The sequence below is a fragment of the Vicia villosa genome, linkage group LG3 (genome assembly GCF_029867415.1).
Source record: "Vicia villosa cultivar HV-30 ecotype Madison, WI linkage group LG3, Vvil1.0, whole genome shotgun sequence".
Taxonomy (NCBI): domain Eukaryota; kingdom Viridiplantae; phylum Streptophyta; class Magnoliopsida; order Fabales; family Fabaceae; genus Vicia; species Vicia villosa.
In genome coordinates, this window is record NC_081182.1 from 201,391,359 (window position 1) to 201,404,621 (window position 13,263).

The following is a 13,263-nucleotide window of genomic DNA, read 5'->3' on the forward strand; positions in this document are numbered from 1 at the left end:
GAGAAAGAGGCAAAAGGAGAAAAGGGAGAAAGAGGAAGTTTGGAACTAGAAGAAGAAGGAGATTCTTCAAGAGGTAAGGGTTTGACTTTCCATTATTATGGTTCTATGTGATTTTATGCAATGTGTAGGATATATGATTAGGATTGGGTATCTCATTTTCCCTAATTTGGAGTAATTAGGTTTTGTTTGAAACTTTGGATTTGATGATGAAATAGGAGAAATTGATATGATAGGTTAGTACCCATAAATAGAAATGCAGTAAGTTGCTATTGTATGATGATAATCTGGTGTTGATTTGTGTATTTTGAACCTATAACATGTGAAAATTGGATTTGGTTTGGGTTGGAAGGTTGCTGAAAACACACAGTATTTTCTGTTTCTAGTGTGGTTCACCGGACGAGTGTTCTGCTTCGCCGGACGAGCATTTGCTCAGATGTCTTTGTCAGGCGAGACCAGCGGGCGAGAGGGGGAAAATGTGACCAAGTTTTTGGAATAAGCGTCGGACGAGAGCTTCCGCCGGGCGAAAGGACCCAGTTTTGTGAATTTTCTAAAGGGCATAACTTTTGATCTGTAACTCCGTTTTATGTGTCGTTCGAAACATTAGGAAGCTAATGAAATTATCTTTATGATAGAACTGGAATTGTTGGCACTTGATGATTTAATTATGATCTGGTTGTTTAATAACATGTATTTATGTGAATATGTGTTATGGCTTGATGGAATGTGAATACTATGTGTTGGTATGGTATATTATATATGAATCATGATTGTGTGCAATGAATATATGCTATTTGAATGTACCTTGTTGTGGATGATTACTTGATGCATGTTGTACAACATTTTGGTGCATAATTTATTTGAGATGGATTATTGTGGTATGCGTATATTATTAAGATTGAGACTTGTCCCAAGCTCAGAGAGGGGGCTTGAAAGCTTAGAGAATGGGCTTTTTGCAAGTTATTTGTCTGGGAGATGGACCCGGTATGTCCAGAAAGGATAATAGAGTTGGTACCACATGCATGAGTTGCATTTGTTGTTGTCGAGTCACATACATTACGTTTGTGGATGTTATGTGATGATGAGAACTTGTGATAATTGTGTTTGGATTCTTTTGGTGATTGATCCTTGGAGCTTTGTTGTATAATTGGATATGTGAAATAGATTTGAGAAAACGCTATTTACATGAGTATGCAAGGTGTGATGAATTCTTTTATATGTATGTTATGCATTACTTATTTTTTACATATTTCTATGATAATGTGAATTCTCACCCTTATGTTGAAATGATATTCTATGCGACATCGCTTAGGTACCGAAGATAGTGGTGCTTTCCACGAGGATAGCAGAGAAGCCTAGTTTGGTCTTTTCTATTTGATTAGGTAGTGAGTCGATGCTCTGGTCATATAACACTTGAGGGTTTTACTGAAGAACTCGTGTTTTATTTGTTGAGATGTATTATGATTTTTTCCTTATGGATCATGTATTCCTGAGATGTTGTTGGTGGTTGAGTGGCCTTATTACCTAGTATATTTGGATTTGTTTATCTTATGTTGAATTGATGAGGATATACAGACATGATCATAGTATGGGATATGATTATTATTAATACATGAGTATTTGTTATTTCCGTTGTGATATGCATTTGTTGAGAAACGTAATGTTCAATATGTGTTATGTATTTATGACCAGGTATATCTCCGTTCGAGATATTAATTTGTTGGTTCTTGAAAGATTTTAATTTTTGGGAACGTCAATGTGACACCCTTTGTATGTATGCATGTTAATTTACTCTAATTATAAGTTATATTTTAGGGTAATAGAAAAGGGTGTTACATCATGTATGTCGTGGGTGATAGTGTTGTAACCAGTACAATAAAGTCCGACAAGTCAGGAGCCAAAAATGGCCTCCATGAACCAATCCACATTAGGATAATACATATCAAATATTTTCTGCATATGGTTCACGGATTTTAGTGGAAGTTGTTCCTGTAAAGATAAATATTAATGTTAGTTCTGTAACACCCTTCTAAACCCCGCGACAATTATATAAAAAATTTAGAGTAAACATGAAAAAAGGGGTGCCAAAATTCAATAAAACAATTTATTATAACTCACTTGCCATGCTTCACTAATGAACGATCATCAATTTAATAAAATCATGTTTCTACACAGCATAATATTCATCGTACGGATAAGAATAACATCATCTATGCAATATCCCACAACGCTAATACAATAACAACAAAATAGAGTATCATTATAGACTCTAACTAGCGTTCCCTAGTGTTACAATATCAGAGCATGACACTGATGCTATACTTAAACAAACTGGCCTATGAGCTATTGTCACCAAAGCTAAAAGCCGCTACTCGCCAATCTGAAAATGTAAACAGTAAGGGTGAGTCTCATTCAAATTAAAAAATGTTATAGAGTCATAAAGAATAACACATCATAGTCACATTATTCACCCAATTGTATCATATACAAATATTCAGACAAGTTTAATCATCACAACAACCAACACATCTTCAATATTCATAACACTGGAAAACATCCAATCATGTTATAAAATCATGCATATGAATGAACTGACACTATTCATGTGGTACCAACATCATCAATGGGAATAGCCCACCGACCGATCCAACATCATCAAGATACGGCCCTGTCAGCACAAATTCCACACAATGGAAATTATGCCCTTCACTGATCCAACACATCATCTAGATACAACCCTCAACAAATGCTTTATGAATGAATGCACACATATAACATACTTATTACATTTTCGATCTGATGAACAACATCGTCTCATACTCTTACCATCATTATCTGTTAAAACAAGATTTGTTCTGATCAATATTCTTAGTTTTGATGATAACAATGTATATGAATTTTGTATAAGACAATGTGATACTCTAATTCTATGCATTTTCTATTTCAGGAAATATATATAGAGTATGCACAAATCAGTGCAAGAAGCACTGACTCAAAAGGTTCAAGTATGCAACATCAGAACATGCTTTGCAAGACATCAGAAGATAGTCAAGCAGAATCATAACATGGTCTACTGAAGCATCAAAAGAACTTGAGTTCAGAAGCAGAAGCACTGAAGTTCTTATGGTATCACGCTAAGAAGCACTTCAAGGTCAGAAGACAATAAGATGCTCTACACCAAGTTGTTTGACTCTGATATATTCAAACGTTGTATCTACAAAGATCAGATCATAAGCAAGTACAAGATGGCAGGCTACGCTGACTGACAAAAGGAACGTTAGAAGCTATTAAAGGCAAAGTTAGTTAAAGCAGGAAAAGCAAGGCTCGAGGTAGTTGACAAAAGAGTGAAACATTAAATGCAATGCTGTACGGATCACGCAACGCATTAAATGCTCCCAACGGTCATCTTCTCAAACGCCTATAAATAGAAGTTCTGATGAGAAGCTGAATACAACACTTTGCGCAAACATACAGAAATGCTGTCAAATTCAAAAGTTCTCAAACTTCATCTTCAACCTCACTTCATTATTGTTGTAATATCTTAGTGAGATTAAGCTTAAACTTTAAGAGAAATATCACAGTTGTGATTATAGATTTTTAAGAAGCATTGTAACACTCTTGTAAGAATTTATTTACATTCATTTGTAAAGAACTAAAGGATATCAAGTTGTGATCGGATTCTCTAGAAAGTCTTATAAGGTATCTAAGCATTGTGTTCCTAGAGTGATCAGGTTGTGATCAGAATACTCTAGAGGACTTAAAGGGTATTTAAGTGGAAAACCATTGTAATCAAGATTGATTAGTGGATTAAATCCTCGGGTTAAATCACTCTAAGAGGGTGGACTGGAGTAGTTTCGTTAACAACGAACCAGGATAAAAATCATTGTGCAATTGTTTTTATCTTAAGAGTTTTACAATACACTTATTCAAACCCCCCCTTTCTAAGTGTTTTTCTATCCTTCATTATCATCATCAAAAGCATGTATATGTATCAGCATCATTCATCACAAATCAATCAATCCCATGTATTCAATTCTAACATCACCATTATTCAATCCACATCTCGATACATACACATTTAAATGATCATCATCAACAAGAAACATTCAAATAGTATATATATATATTCATCCCCACATATCAGGGATATCACATCACTTAACACATCTATGAATATTAGTCACAAGTCATTAATTCATAATGCACACATAAGTAAGTCACATGTCATCCATATACTAACATCAAAATCAAACCATTCAACATCAACCAACTATATCCTATCTTATAGATAATCTCATTAGCTTCCTAATGCTTCGAACGACGCATAAATCGGAGTTACGGATCAAAAGTTATGGTCTTTACAAAATCTGTCAAAAATTGGATGCTGCCTGCAGGTTTGCTCAGGCCGACCCTGCCTATTCTATAGGTCGACCTATGTTGCGTAAAACCCCAAAAATCACCATTTTCCATCCCCATTCACCTCATACAACAACCACTAATCCTCATACAATTTATACATCAATTGACAGAAATTTAGCACACATATAAGGTTCCTAACACATGTTTCTAACCATGGGTCATTCATACAACACATTAAACATGAACAAATCACAAAATCTCATTGTTTTACACATTAAAACCTAACTTGCTATCCAATTATTGGAAACCCATGACTCATATTCAGTTTCTATGGGAGAACATAACAACACAACAGATGACACAAAACTCATATCACAAACATCAATCAAAACACAAATATATAAAGAATTAATAGAGGTAATCATCAATCATGCAATTTTTATCCAAAATCATTCCAACACCCAATTCTGACATATAACCCAATTGACCCAAACAATGTATCCAATCAATCCTATCATATATAACACAATAAAAGATGCTAACCGGAAGAGTCCCCCCTTACCTTAGCCAGGAATATGGATTCTTCCACTTCTTCTCCATCAAACCCGTAAGCCCTTTTTCCTCAAATTCAGCAAGAATCTTCAATCTTCAAACTCGTGTATCTCCCTCATTAAGAACTTCCTTGATTTGGAGTTACGAGCAGAAAGTTATGACTTGTTTTGTGAAGGCTGCACCACGCATACGAAAATAGGTCTTTGTCCATGAGCTCTCTCCTTCTTCCTCTTAAGTTTTCCTCTTCTATTTTCCAATTTCCTTCTTTTTCTTATTTTATGAAAATAGATTATAATTTTAGAAAAAGGCTTAATAACATAGCACCCCCCCCCTTTACTAACACCACACTTGGCCCAATAGCCCATCTCACAATTCTCCAAATAATTCAACAAAATACCAAATAATTCAAAATAATAATTTAATTTTCGATTAAATTAAAATTAGAAAATATTGGGTGTTACAAGTTCCATGGTTTTGTGATTGGCATAATTTCACTAAAACATGGTTCTTAACTAATGCTGAGCAAGATGTTGAAACATCTTGACCAATTATCATAATAGGTTCAACGGTTATGTGTTATGACAGATGTTCTGCCAGATGTTGTAACATGTTATACCAGAACATCCTGACAGTTCAAAATGGATTTTTAATCCTTGAAGATTTAATTGAAAATATGAGAATCTGGAATATTCAGATACTCATTATAGGCGCAACTAATCAAGGAGTTTTTAGGACAAACACATATTTGATTGAGTTTTAGAAGAAAAAACAGGATCATTTAGACTTTTTTAGGAAACTTATATTTTATTTGATTTGATTTGTTCCTATTTTGTGTAAAGATCTTGCAGCTAATTCAAAAAGGAGAAGATTGGATTCTAGTCAAAAGTCCAAGCCCATACTGCAAGAGTATATGAATAATGACTTGCTAAATCTAGTATAGCAAGCATTCACAAAAGGGAAACCATGGGTGCAATAAGAGTGTAGGTTTTAAAGGGGGTTCAAGTCTTTCATGTGTTTTGTTCTTTGTGTCACCCATGTATTTTTTGATACATTGAGGTGAACGTATGTTCTTACTCTTGAAGCTTTTAAGCAAAAGAGTTTAGTATTGTTCTTGATCAAAGTTTTTAAGCACAATCAAGTATTGTTCTTAGTTAAGGTTCTTGACTAAGTATTGTTTATTTAAAAGTGTAATCTTTCTATTTGGTTCCTTTTGTCATGGGGTGAGTGATTGTGTTTATCACTATGGTGATTGGAGGGAGATGTTGATTTCTCATATCTAGATGTCGATTTCTAGGTAGAAGTTGCACTGGGTAGTGATTAGGAGAAAAGTTGTAAATTGGGACTGTTTAGACTTTGAACTAGTACTGCTAATAGTGGATTTCCTTCTTGGCTTGGTAGCTCCCATATTAGGTGTTGTTGCATTGAACTGGGTTACCAGTAATAATTTACCATTCTGCATTTAGTTTTAGTTTTTATGATTGTGCTACCAGTGAGAAGATGTTATAACATCTGTCTTGACATTGTGTGTTGTTAGGACATCTGTTTTAACATCTGTTTTATAAGTGCCAGAATTTCAATTACTATCAATTTTAACATATTTGTGCATTAATGGTTTAAATGAAAAGTGTAATAAAAAATATATTTGTCCATCCCAAACAAGTCGAGCGACATGATCAGAATAATAGATCAAGAGGGAGGTGTCAGAGGGCCTTCCTGGACACTTCGGGTTAACATCCTTGGGTTCCGGAACATGAACCTCCTTGAATTCCAGAACATGAACCTCCTTAGATTCCAAAACATGAACCTCTTTGGGTTCCTCCTCATTATCTCTGGATGAGTACGCACGTGACATACGACTCATCAGAGCAGAAGTGGGTATTCCCTCAACTTCATCACGCGGTACCTAGCCGCATCCTCGAACCCTCGTAGACTACTCAGCTCTCTCACGCCGATCAGAAGCAGTTTGGCTTGGCCTACCGAGTCTCATTCGGTTTGGGTTCTCAGCCATTTTTATAGAAAAAATAATCAGCACTCAAAGGGAAAAAACATGAACAGGTTTGAAAAAATTAAAAAAAAACAACTCAGGCAAAATTCTGAAAGTTCATATCCGAAACTCCTCCGAGGTGTTTTTCAGTTTCGAAAACACTTGCGACTGTCATTTTTCAAGCTTCAACATAAATCACCTAAAATGCAATTTTTCCACTAAACAGCCACATTTTACAAGTTATATTTCAACCTATTTAATTTAAATCGTTCTAAACAACTTATTATACACATGCAAAGTCGAACAAGAGATTCGAAGAAACTTACTCAACTTTGGAGCTTTAAAATGTGTTGAAATAAGGAGTTGAAATGAGTTGCAATTAGTGGAAATGAGTAGAAATTAGTTGAAATGAGTTTTGTAAGTAGATATTTTGGGGTTTTGGGGTGTCTGAGTTTGAGACTAAAATAGAATGAGGGATTTATGTCGTGGGTTTTATGTATATACCCTAATTCGGAGATGTATCTCCGAAAAACCTCAAAACTTAAAAAAAATGGGTTTATTCATAGACGCGTCTCCGAAACACTCCTGATCTTGACAAAAAAAATGTGTTTCGGATATGCATCTCTGAAAATACTCCTAAAAAATAAAATATGATGCATTCGGATATGAATTTACAAATTCAAGATATAAAACTGAAATTTCGTCAGAAACCCTTAAGAAAGTTAAGGGATGTATAAAGAAATTCCTAACCAATTATGCTCTATAACCTAAAATATAACCTAAAATAGAATTTGGACGGAGGAAAGCCATTTTGTATTCAAATGCATATCAGTTATGATATGAAAATCAGTAAATAAAAATTCTTTTGTTTGTAAAAAAAAATCTTACAACACATTTATTTCCTATGTTGTCAATGCAGATTGTGATGTATTATTAATATTTAAGAATTCTCATCTCTATCCTCAAAAATTGAAATGCTAATTAAAAATACTAAATTCTAACAATTAGCAAGTTACGTTACCGCTTTTGTAAATGTCTAAACCACAATACATTAATATATTTAAAGAATGTATTTTACAACTCTTTAAAAGGCAAAAATCTTTAATTATTTTTTAGCACAATTTACACTTTATACACTATAAAGGTGTCAAAAAATATTTTATTTCTTACATCCAATTAGATAAAAATATGGCCAAAACTCTCAAATTTGTGTACGTATAATTTTATTTCTTTCAATATTTCTTGTTGCAAAGACAATTGGTAATTTATTTTTATATTTTTTAAATTTCTCTTTTTATTTCTAGTTTGTACATAATATTTTATATAATTTAAGTGATATTAGTTTTTCATGTTTTTTCATTGCAACAGAAGTGAAATGTAAAGAGGATGATGATTGTCCAGAACTAATTGTTACTTCTCATCTCCCCCCCAAATGCATTAACGGTAATGACTATACTTATCTGACCTAAGAGAGGGGTGTAGTTACCGTGCATAGATAAAAATCTATGCACCGTGCATAGATTATTATGAACCCTTGGATCATTAGATCAAATTATAAACATCAATTGTTATTACTCAATACTCAATACTCACCACTCAAAACTCAATACTCACAACTCAATACTCAATACTCAATTAAAAACATGATCCAATGGCTTATTAGCCAATGCCCTAAGGGAGTACACTTACTTTGTGCAAGGAGGAATAATTTTGTACTCTAAAATGTTCGTAATAAAATGAAACATTGAAATAAAGCATATTAAAATAAAATTATTGTTTTCTCTCTTGGAATTAGATGTATTGCTATAGCATAATTATCCCACTTCCAAATATCTATCTTCAATATACTACATATTTATTTATTATATGTTATTAAAATATTATATGATATTTTAATATACTACATATTTATTTATTATATGCTATTATAATATATTATAATAATTTTGTACATGAATTGTATTGGAAAATTATCATTTCTAGTAGCTTTACTGATGTTTCTATTATGCTTGCAAACTTTCTAACCATCTGTTGGAGTCAGTTTGTTTTTTCAATTGAGAACTATGTGACTCCTGCTTTCTATGGTTTTGACCAAATAACTGCAAAGATAAAAAAATTAAAAAAAAAGGGAGAATTGTATATATCAAACATTTGATTATTTCAAGAGATATTTAACTCAGAAAATTCATGCAAAATATCTTCAGAACTGTACTGAGCTAAGTCAAAAGTTTTGATGATATAAAGAAGTTAAAATAAATATCTCATTGGTTATGCAATAATATTTCAAACATGCTTCCGCAACATTAAAGCATATCCAGAAGATGAGATACTAAGAGAAAGAAAAGAATTTTAATAAAGGGAAAAATAAACATTGATGAACACAATTCAAACCCTCATTTCTTGTGTTTTTCTCCACCTTCACATGCATGTCATATCTGATAGTCACTAGTGCAAAAAATAGTATTTACATCGGGCAAAAAATACTTTTTACATCGGTTCTAGGCCCGATGTAAAGACAGGCGGTGTAATAAGTCTGAGACATTTTACATCGGGCCAAAGCCCGATGTGAAAATTATCATACCACATCGGTTGAGTTCATAGGTCTGATGTGAAAAACAATGAATTTTTTTATAAAAAAAATATACGCAACCTTTTACATCGGTTTTTAAGCGTGGCCGATGTAATAGACTACCATACCACATCGGTTTAGTGAATAGGTCTGATGTGAAAAATATTGCAATTTTTTATTTAAAAAACATAAGCCACATTTTACATCGGATTGACCCTGGGCCGATGTAATATAGCGCTTTTTACATCGGTTTCTAAGCGTGGCCTATGTAATAGACTATCATACCACATCGGTTTAGTGAATAGGTCTGATGTGAAAAATATTACAATTTTAAAATCGGATATGACCTTGGGCCGATGTAATAGGGCGCTTTTAAAATCGGTTTTAACAAAGCCCGATGTAAAATGTTTTCTGTTTTTTACCACATTATGGCTGTTTTTCCTATTTTTCCATTTTAACTTGTAATTTTTTCCGTACCTAATTTTCAATATAAGATTCAAATACCACACAGACCAAAGAGGTCGCTAGATATATTTTACTCACAGCACACTGACCAAATAGCTAAGATGCATATATATATTCGTCAAAATATACAAAAATATTAATGTAGAATACACAAGTGTTCAAAATGATAAGAAAGGTTTACACACGGTTTTCTACTACAAGATAATTATCTCAAAGAAACATAAAGTCCTTTCGCGCACTTGAAAAACCAACACGCATCCACGAGAAACATAAAGTTATTCTTTATATAACTCAAAGAAACATTTTGCCCAACGGAGTCGCAAATCATACAAATTTTCTTGTGTCAATTCTGTAGGATCATTAAATACCTACAATACGTAAATAACAATATAGAGTTATTCTTTGAAAATTCACATTAAGTTGCAAAACGCAAAGTAAATAACAAATTAGAGTTATTTTATTACCTGCATCCAAGATTCAGTTATATTGGCGAAGACAATATCTAACATATTTTTCATCACAAAGTATCCACAATCATTAGTGTTATGTTGTTTCCTTGTCTACAAAATGAAAGACATAATTAATGAATAATTATCATAAAATTAAATATATAGTTATAATTTACATCATACTTACATTGGGCTTAAGCCATGTAATAGCCTTTTTTCTATTGCCATTTGAAATTCGATGAACCTCAAAAGCACTGATTCAAATAAAAATCCATATTCAGCCACATAAAATATGAAATTACTTTTGTAACAAGTTATATATATATATATATATATATATATATATATATATATATATATATATATATATATATATATATATATATATATATATATATATATATATATATATATATATATATATATATATATATATATATATATATATATATATATATATATATATATACTATATTATAACAAAATTCACATAAAAGATAAAATTACATTGAAATAATTTTCTCCGTGTTTTAATCAATATCTCGATTAAGTGAACAAAAGAAGACCACAGTATTCTCTCTTGGACACAAGACAAATAATTTCCAATGTTGTCTGTACATGTATATGGAAATACAAAAGTCAAATAAAATATCCATGTTATCATAATTAAAAAATAGAAAACAGAATTTCATAAAAACTTACCCATGAACAAGTGGTAGTAAGTAGCAAACTTTGTTTTGCAACATCAACTTATCTTGTACGTATTGCCTAACATCTACTAAAGATTTCGGCACATCATCATAATACATACACCTAGCAGGTTCCATAATTCCATACACTTCTGATGTGGAATTATCAATACATAGACGATGAATATATTTGAATAATTTTAAAATAAACATTAGATTCAAAGTGGTGGGAGATATAACCTATTGAAAAGTAATAAAAGAAGAAAATGTACTTACGTGCTCCAAACTTGCAGAGTAGACACGTCAAGCCAATGAAAACCCATCAACAACTCTCTGATACACTTAGCTGACATATAAAAATTAATGGCAGAGTTACAATGACTTAAATCCATTTTCAAGTGGTTGTCATCCATTTTCACAACCATGAGTAAAAATCTCTGAACATCATCAACTTCAACATCTTTTGTGTTTCCTTTTGCAGCTGAACAACTTCCTTTTCCGCTTGCTTCGACTAATTCCATATTTTCAATGCATTTAGCATTATCAGTGCTTTGCGACAAACCCATAGACTTAAGGGTCTCCATAAAAGATTGTTCCAACGTCTTACGCTCTTCAACACACTTTTGATCAAAATCAACTATAAGTTTTGCTTCCAATTTTGATAAAAGTTGTTCAAGTTGTTCATTTACATCTATATGTTGTCCTTGACGTGAAGACGACCTTCCAAATTAAGTGCTTTGTTTATGGTGTTTTCCAACACCACAAACACGGCCGCCATGCTCAGATGTTCCAAGGGCTGCTGTTAAGATATCGTTACGTCCATGTGGAACAAAGACACATTTTTCAGCTTCTTCAACTAGAGAATCCTACAAAATGCAAAAACCACAACTAAATTCAATAGTTTTTAAATAATCACAAATATAATGATACGTGAAGTAATTTCCAAGTTTTACTGACAATTTTCTCCGCAACAGCTTGTGTAGACTTTGATGTGTATTCTCCTCCTTTCTTTTGTCGTGCTCTCTTCCATAACTCATGGCGTGACGGTGGAGATGGACTACCATTATCATCTAATGTAGAATCATCCCTTGATGATATCCTTTCATTTTTAATTGTCTCCTCGAGCATGCGATACCCTCCACGAGATAATACGTGTGGGTATACATTCTTAGCCACATTCTCTCTACCCTTTCGACTTTTTTCCTATTAATTATAAAATCAAACAGTTATTACTAAACATAATAAAATTGTTATTAAAAAAACTCAAATATAACTCCCACTAACCTTTAATGCGGAGCTATCTCGAGACTTTAGAAACTCTTCCCATACTTCTTTTTTAATAAAATTATTCCTGACATGTGCAGGAGCAAGATCTTTTTTGGGATTATTATAATATTCGTCTATGAGTTGTGTCTTAAAACCTCTCTATCTCTCTCCTGCATATTTAATCCATTCCTTCTTCAACGAATCCTTGATTTTACCATCCTTGTCTTTAACACACCAATCTGGAATAGTGAAATGAGTCTACGCATACAGTATATGGCATATGTTAGTATATATGTGATTATAAAATATAATAAAGTGTTGAATTTAAAATACCTGAACATCAACCCATATAGCTTCTTTTATTCCATTATCTATGTCTTTCCACTCATCTTTCAAAATACAACATCTCTGCCAAGCAAGAGATGCTATGTAACTCTTAAAATTTGCAGCATTTTTACACATTCATAAATTCTTTGATCAAACTCGACCTTTATCTTTTCACCCGTTTGATGAACTTTGTCAATTTGTGTCATCATAGTTGGACCTCTAACTCTTTTTTTATTAGGATTACCAGATGAAGAGGACTTGTCGGTTGAATCAGCCATGTATCTGTTAAAACAAAAATAAAATAAGTAGAAATCAAATTAAACACAAGATAAAAACAAATAGACATAAAATTAAGCACGAAATAAAAACGATTAGACATAAAATAAGGCACAAAATAAAAACAATTAGAAATCAAAGAAATGTCGATTTAACTTATAAAAAACACCTTACTAGTTCTTCCATATCCCTTCATCATGATATATGTGAATAGCATGCACATCATCCTCTACATCTTCTTCAATAAAGGTAGGCACATTTGTTAAGGAGGAGTTTCGGAAATATCAAGATTCGCATCTTGATTTTCATCACTATCATGCACCTTTCCAT

General features: G+C 32.5%; 1 protein-coding gene and 1 long non-coding RNA gene across 2 annotated transcripts; one reads left to right on the plus strand and one right to left on the minus strand.

Moving 5' to 3' along the window:
* The first annotated feature begins 8,026 nt into the window (after nt 1-8,026).
* LOC131657125 (uncharacterized) lies at nt 8,027-8,683 on the plus strand. The gene is made up of 2 exons (XR_009300499.1): nt 8,027-8,152; nt 8,261-8,683. It is a non-coding gene; the product is annotated as an uncharacterized LOC131657125 (long non-coding RNA).
* A 3,040-nt stretch (nt 8,684-11,723) lies between these two features.
* Nucleotides 11,724-13,263, minus strand: LOC131659730 (uncharacterized). Its single transcript, XM_058928882.1, has 5 exons — nt 13,256-13,263; nt 12,846-12,939; nt 12,664-12,738; nt 12,022-12,267; nt 11,724-11,930 (listed from the first exon to the last, which is right to left on the minus strand). The coding sequence occupies exons 1-5, from the start codon at nt 13,261-13,263 to the stop codon at nt 11,793-11,795; spliced, it is 561 nt and encodes a 186-aa protein (XP_058784865.1). The 3' UTR covers nt 11,724-11,792.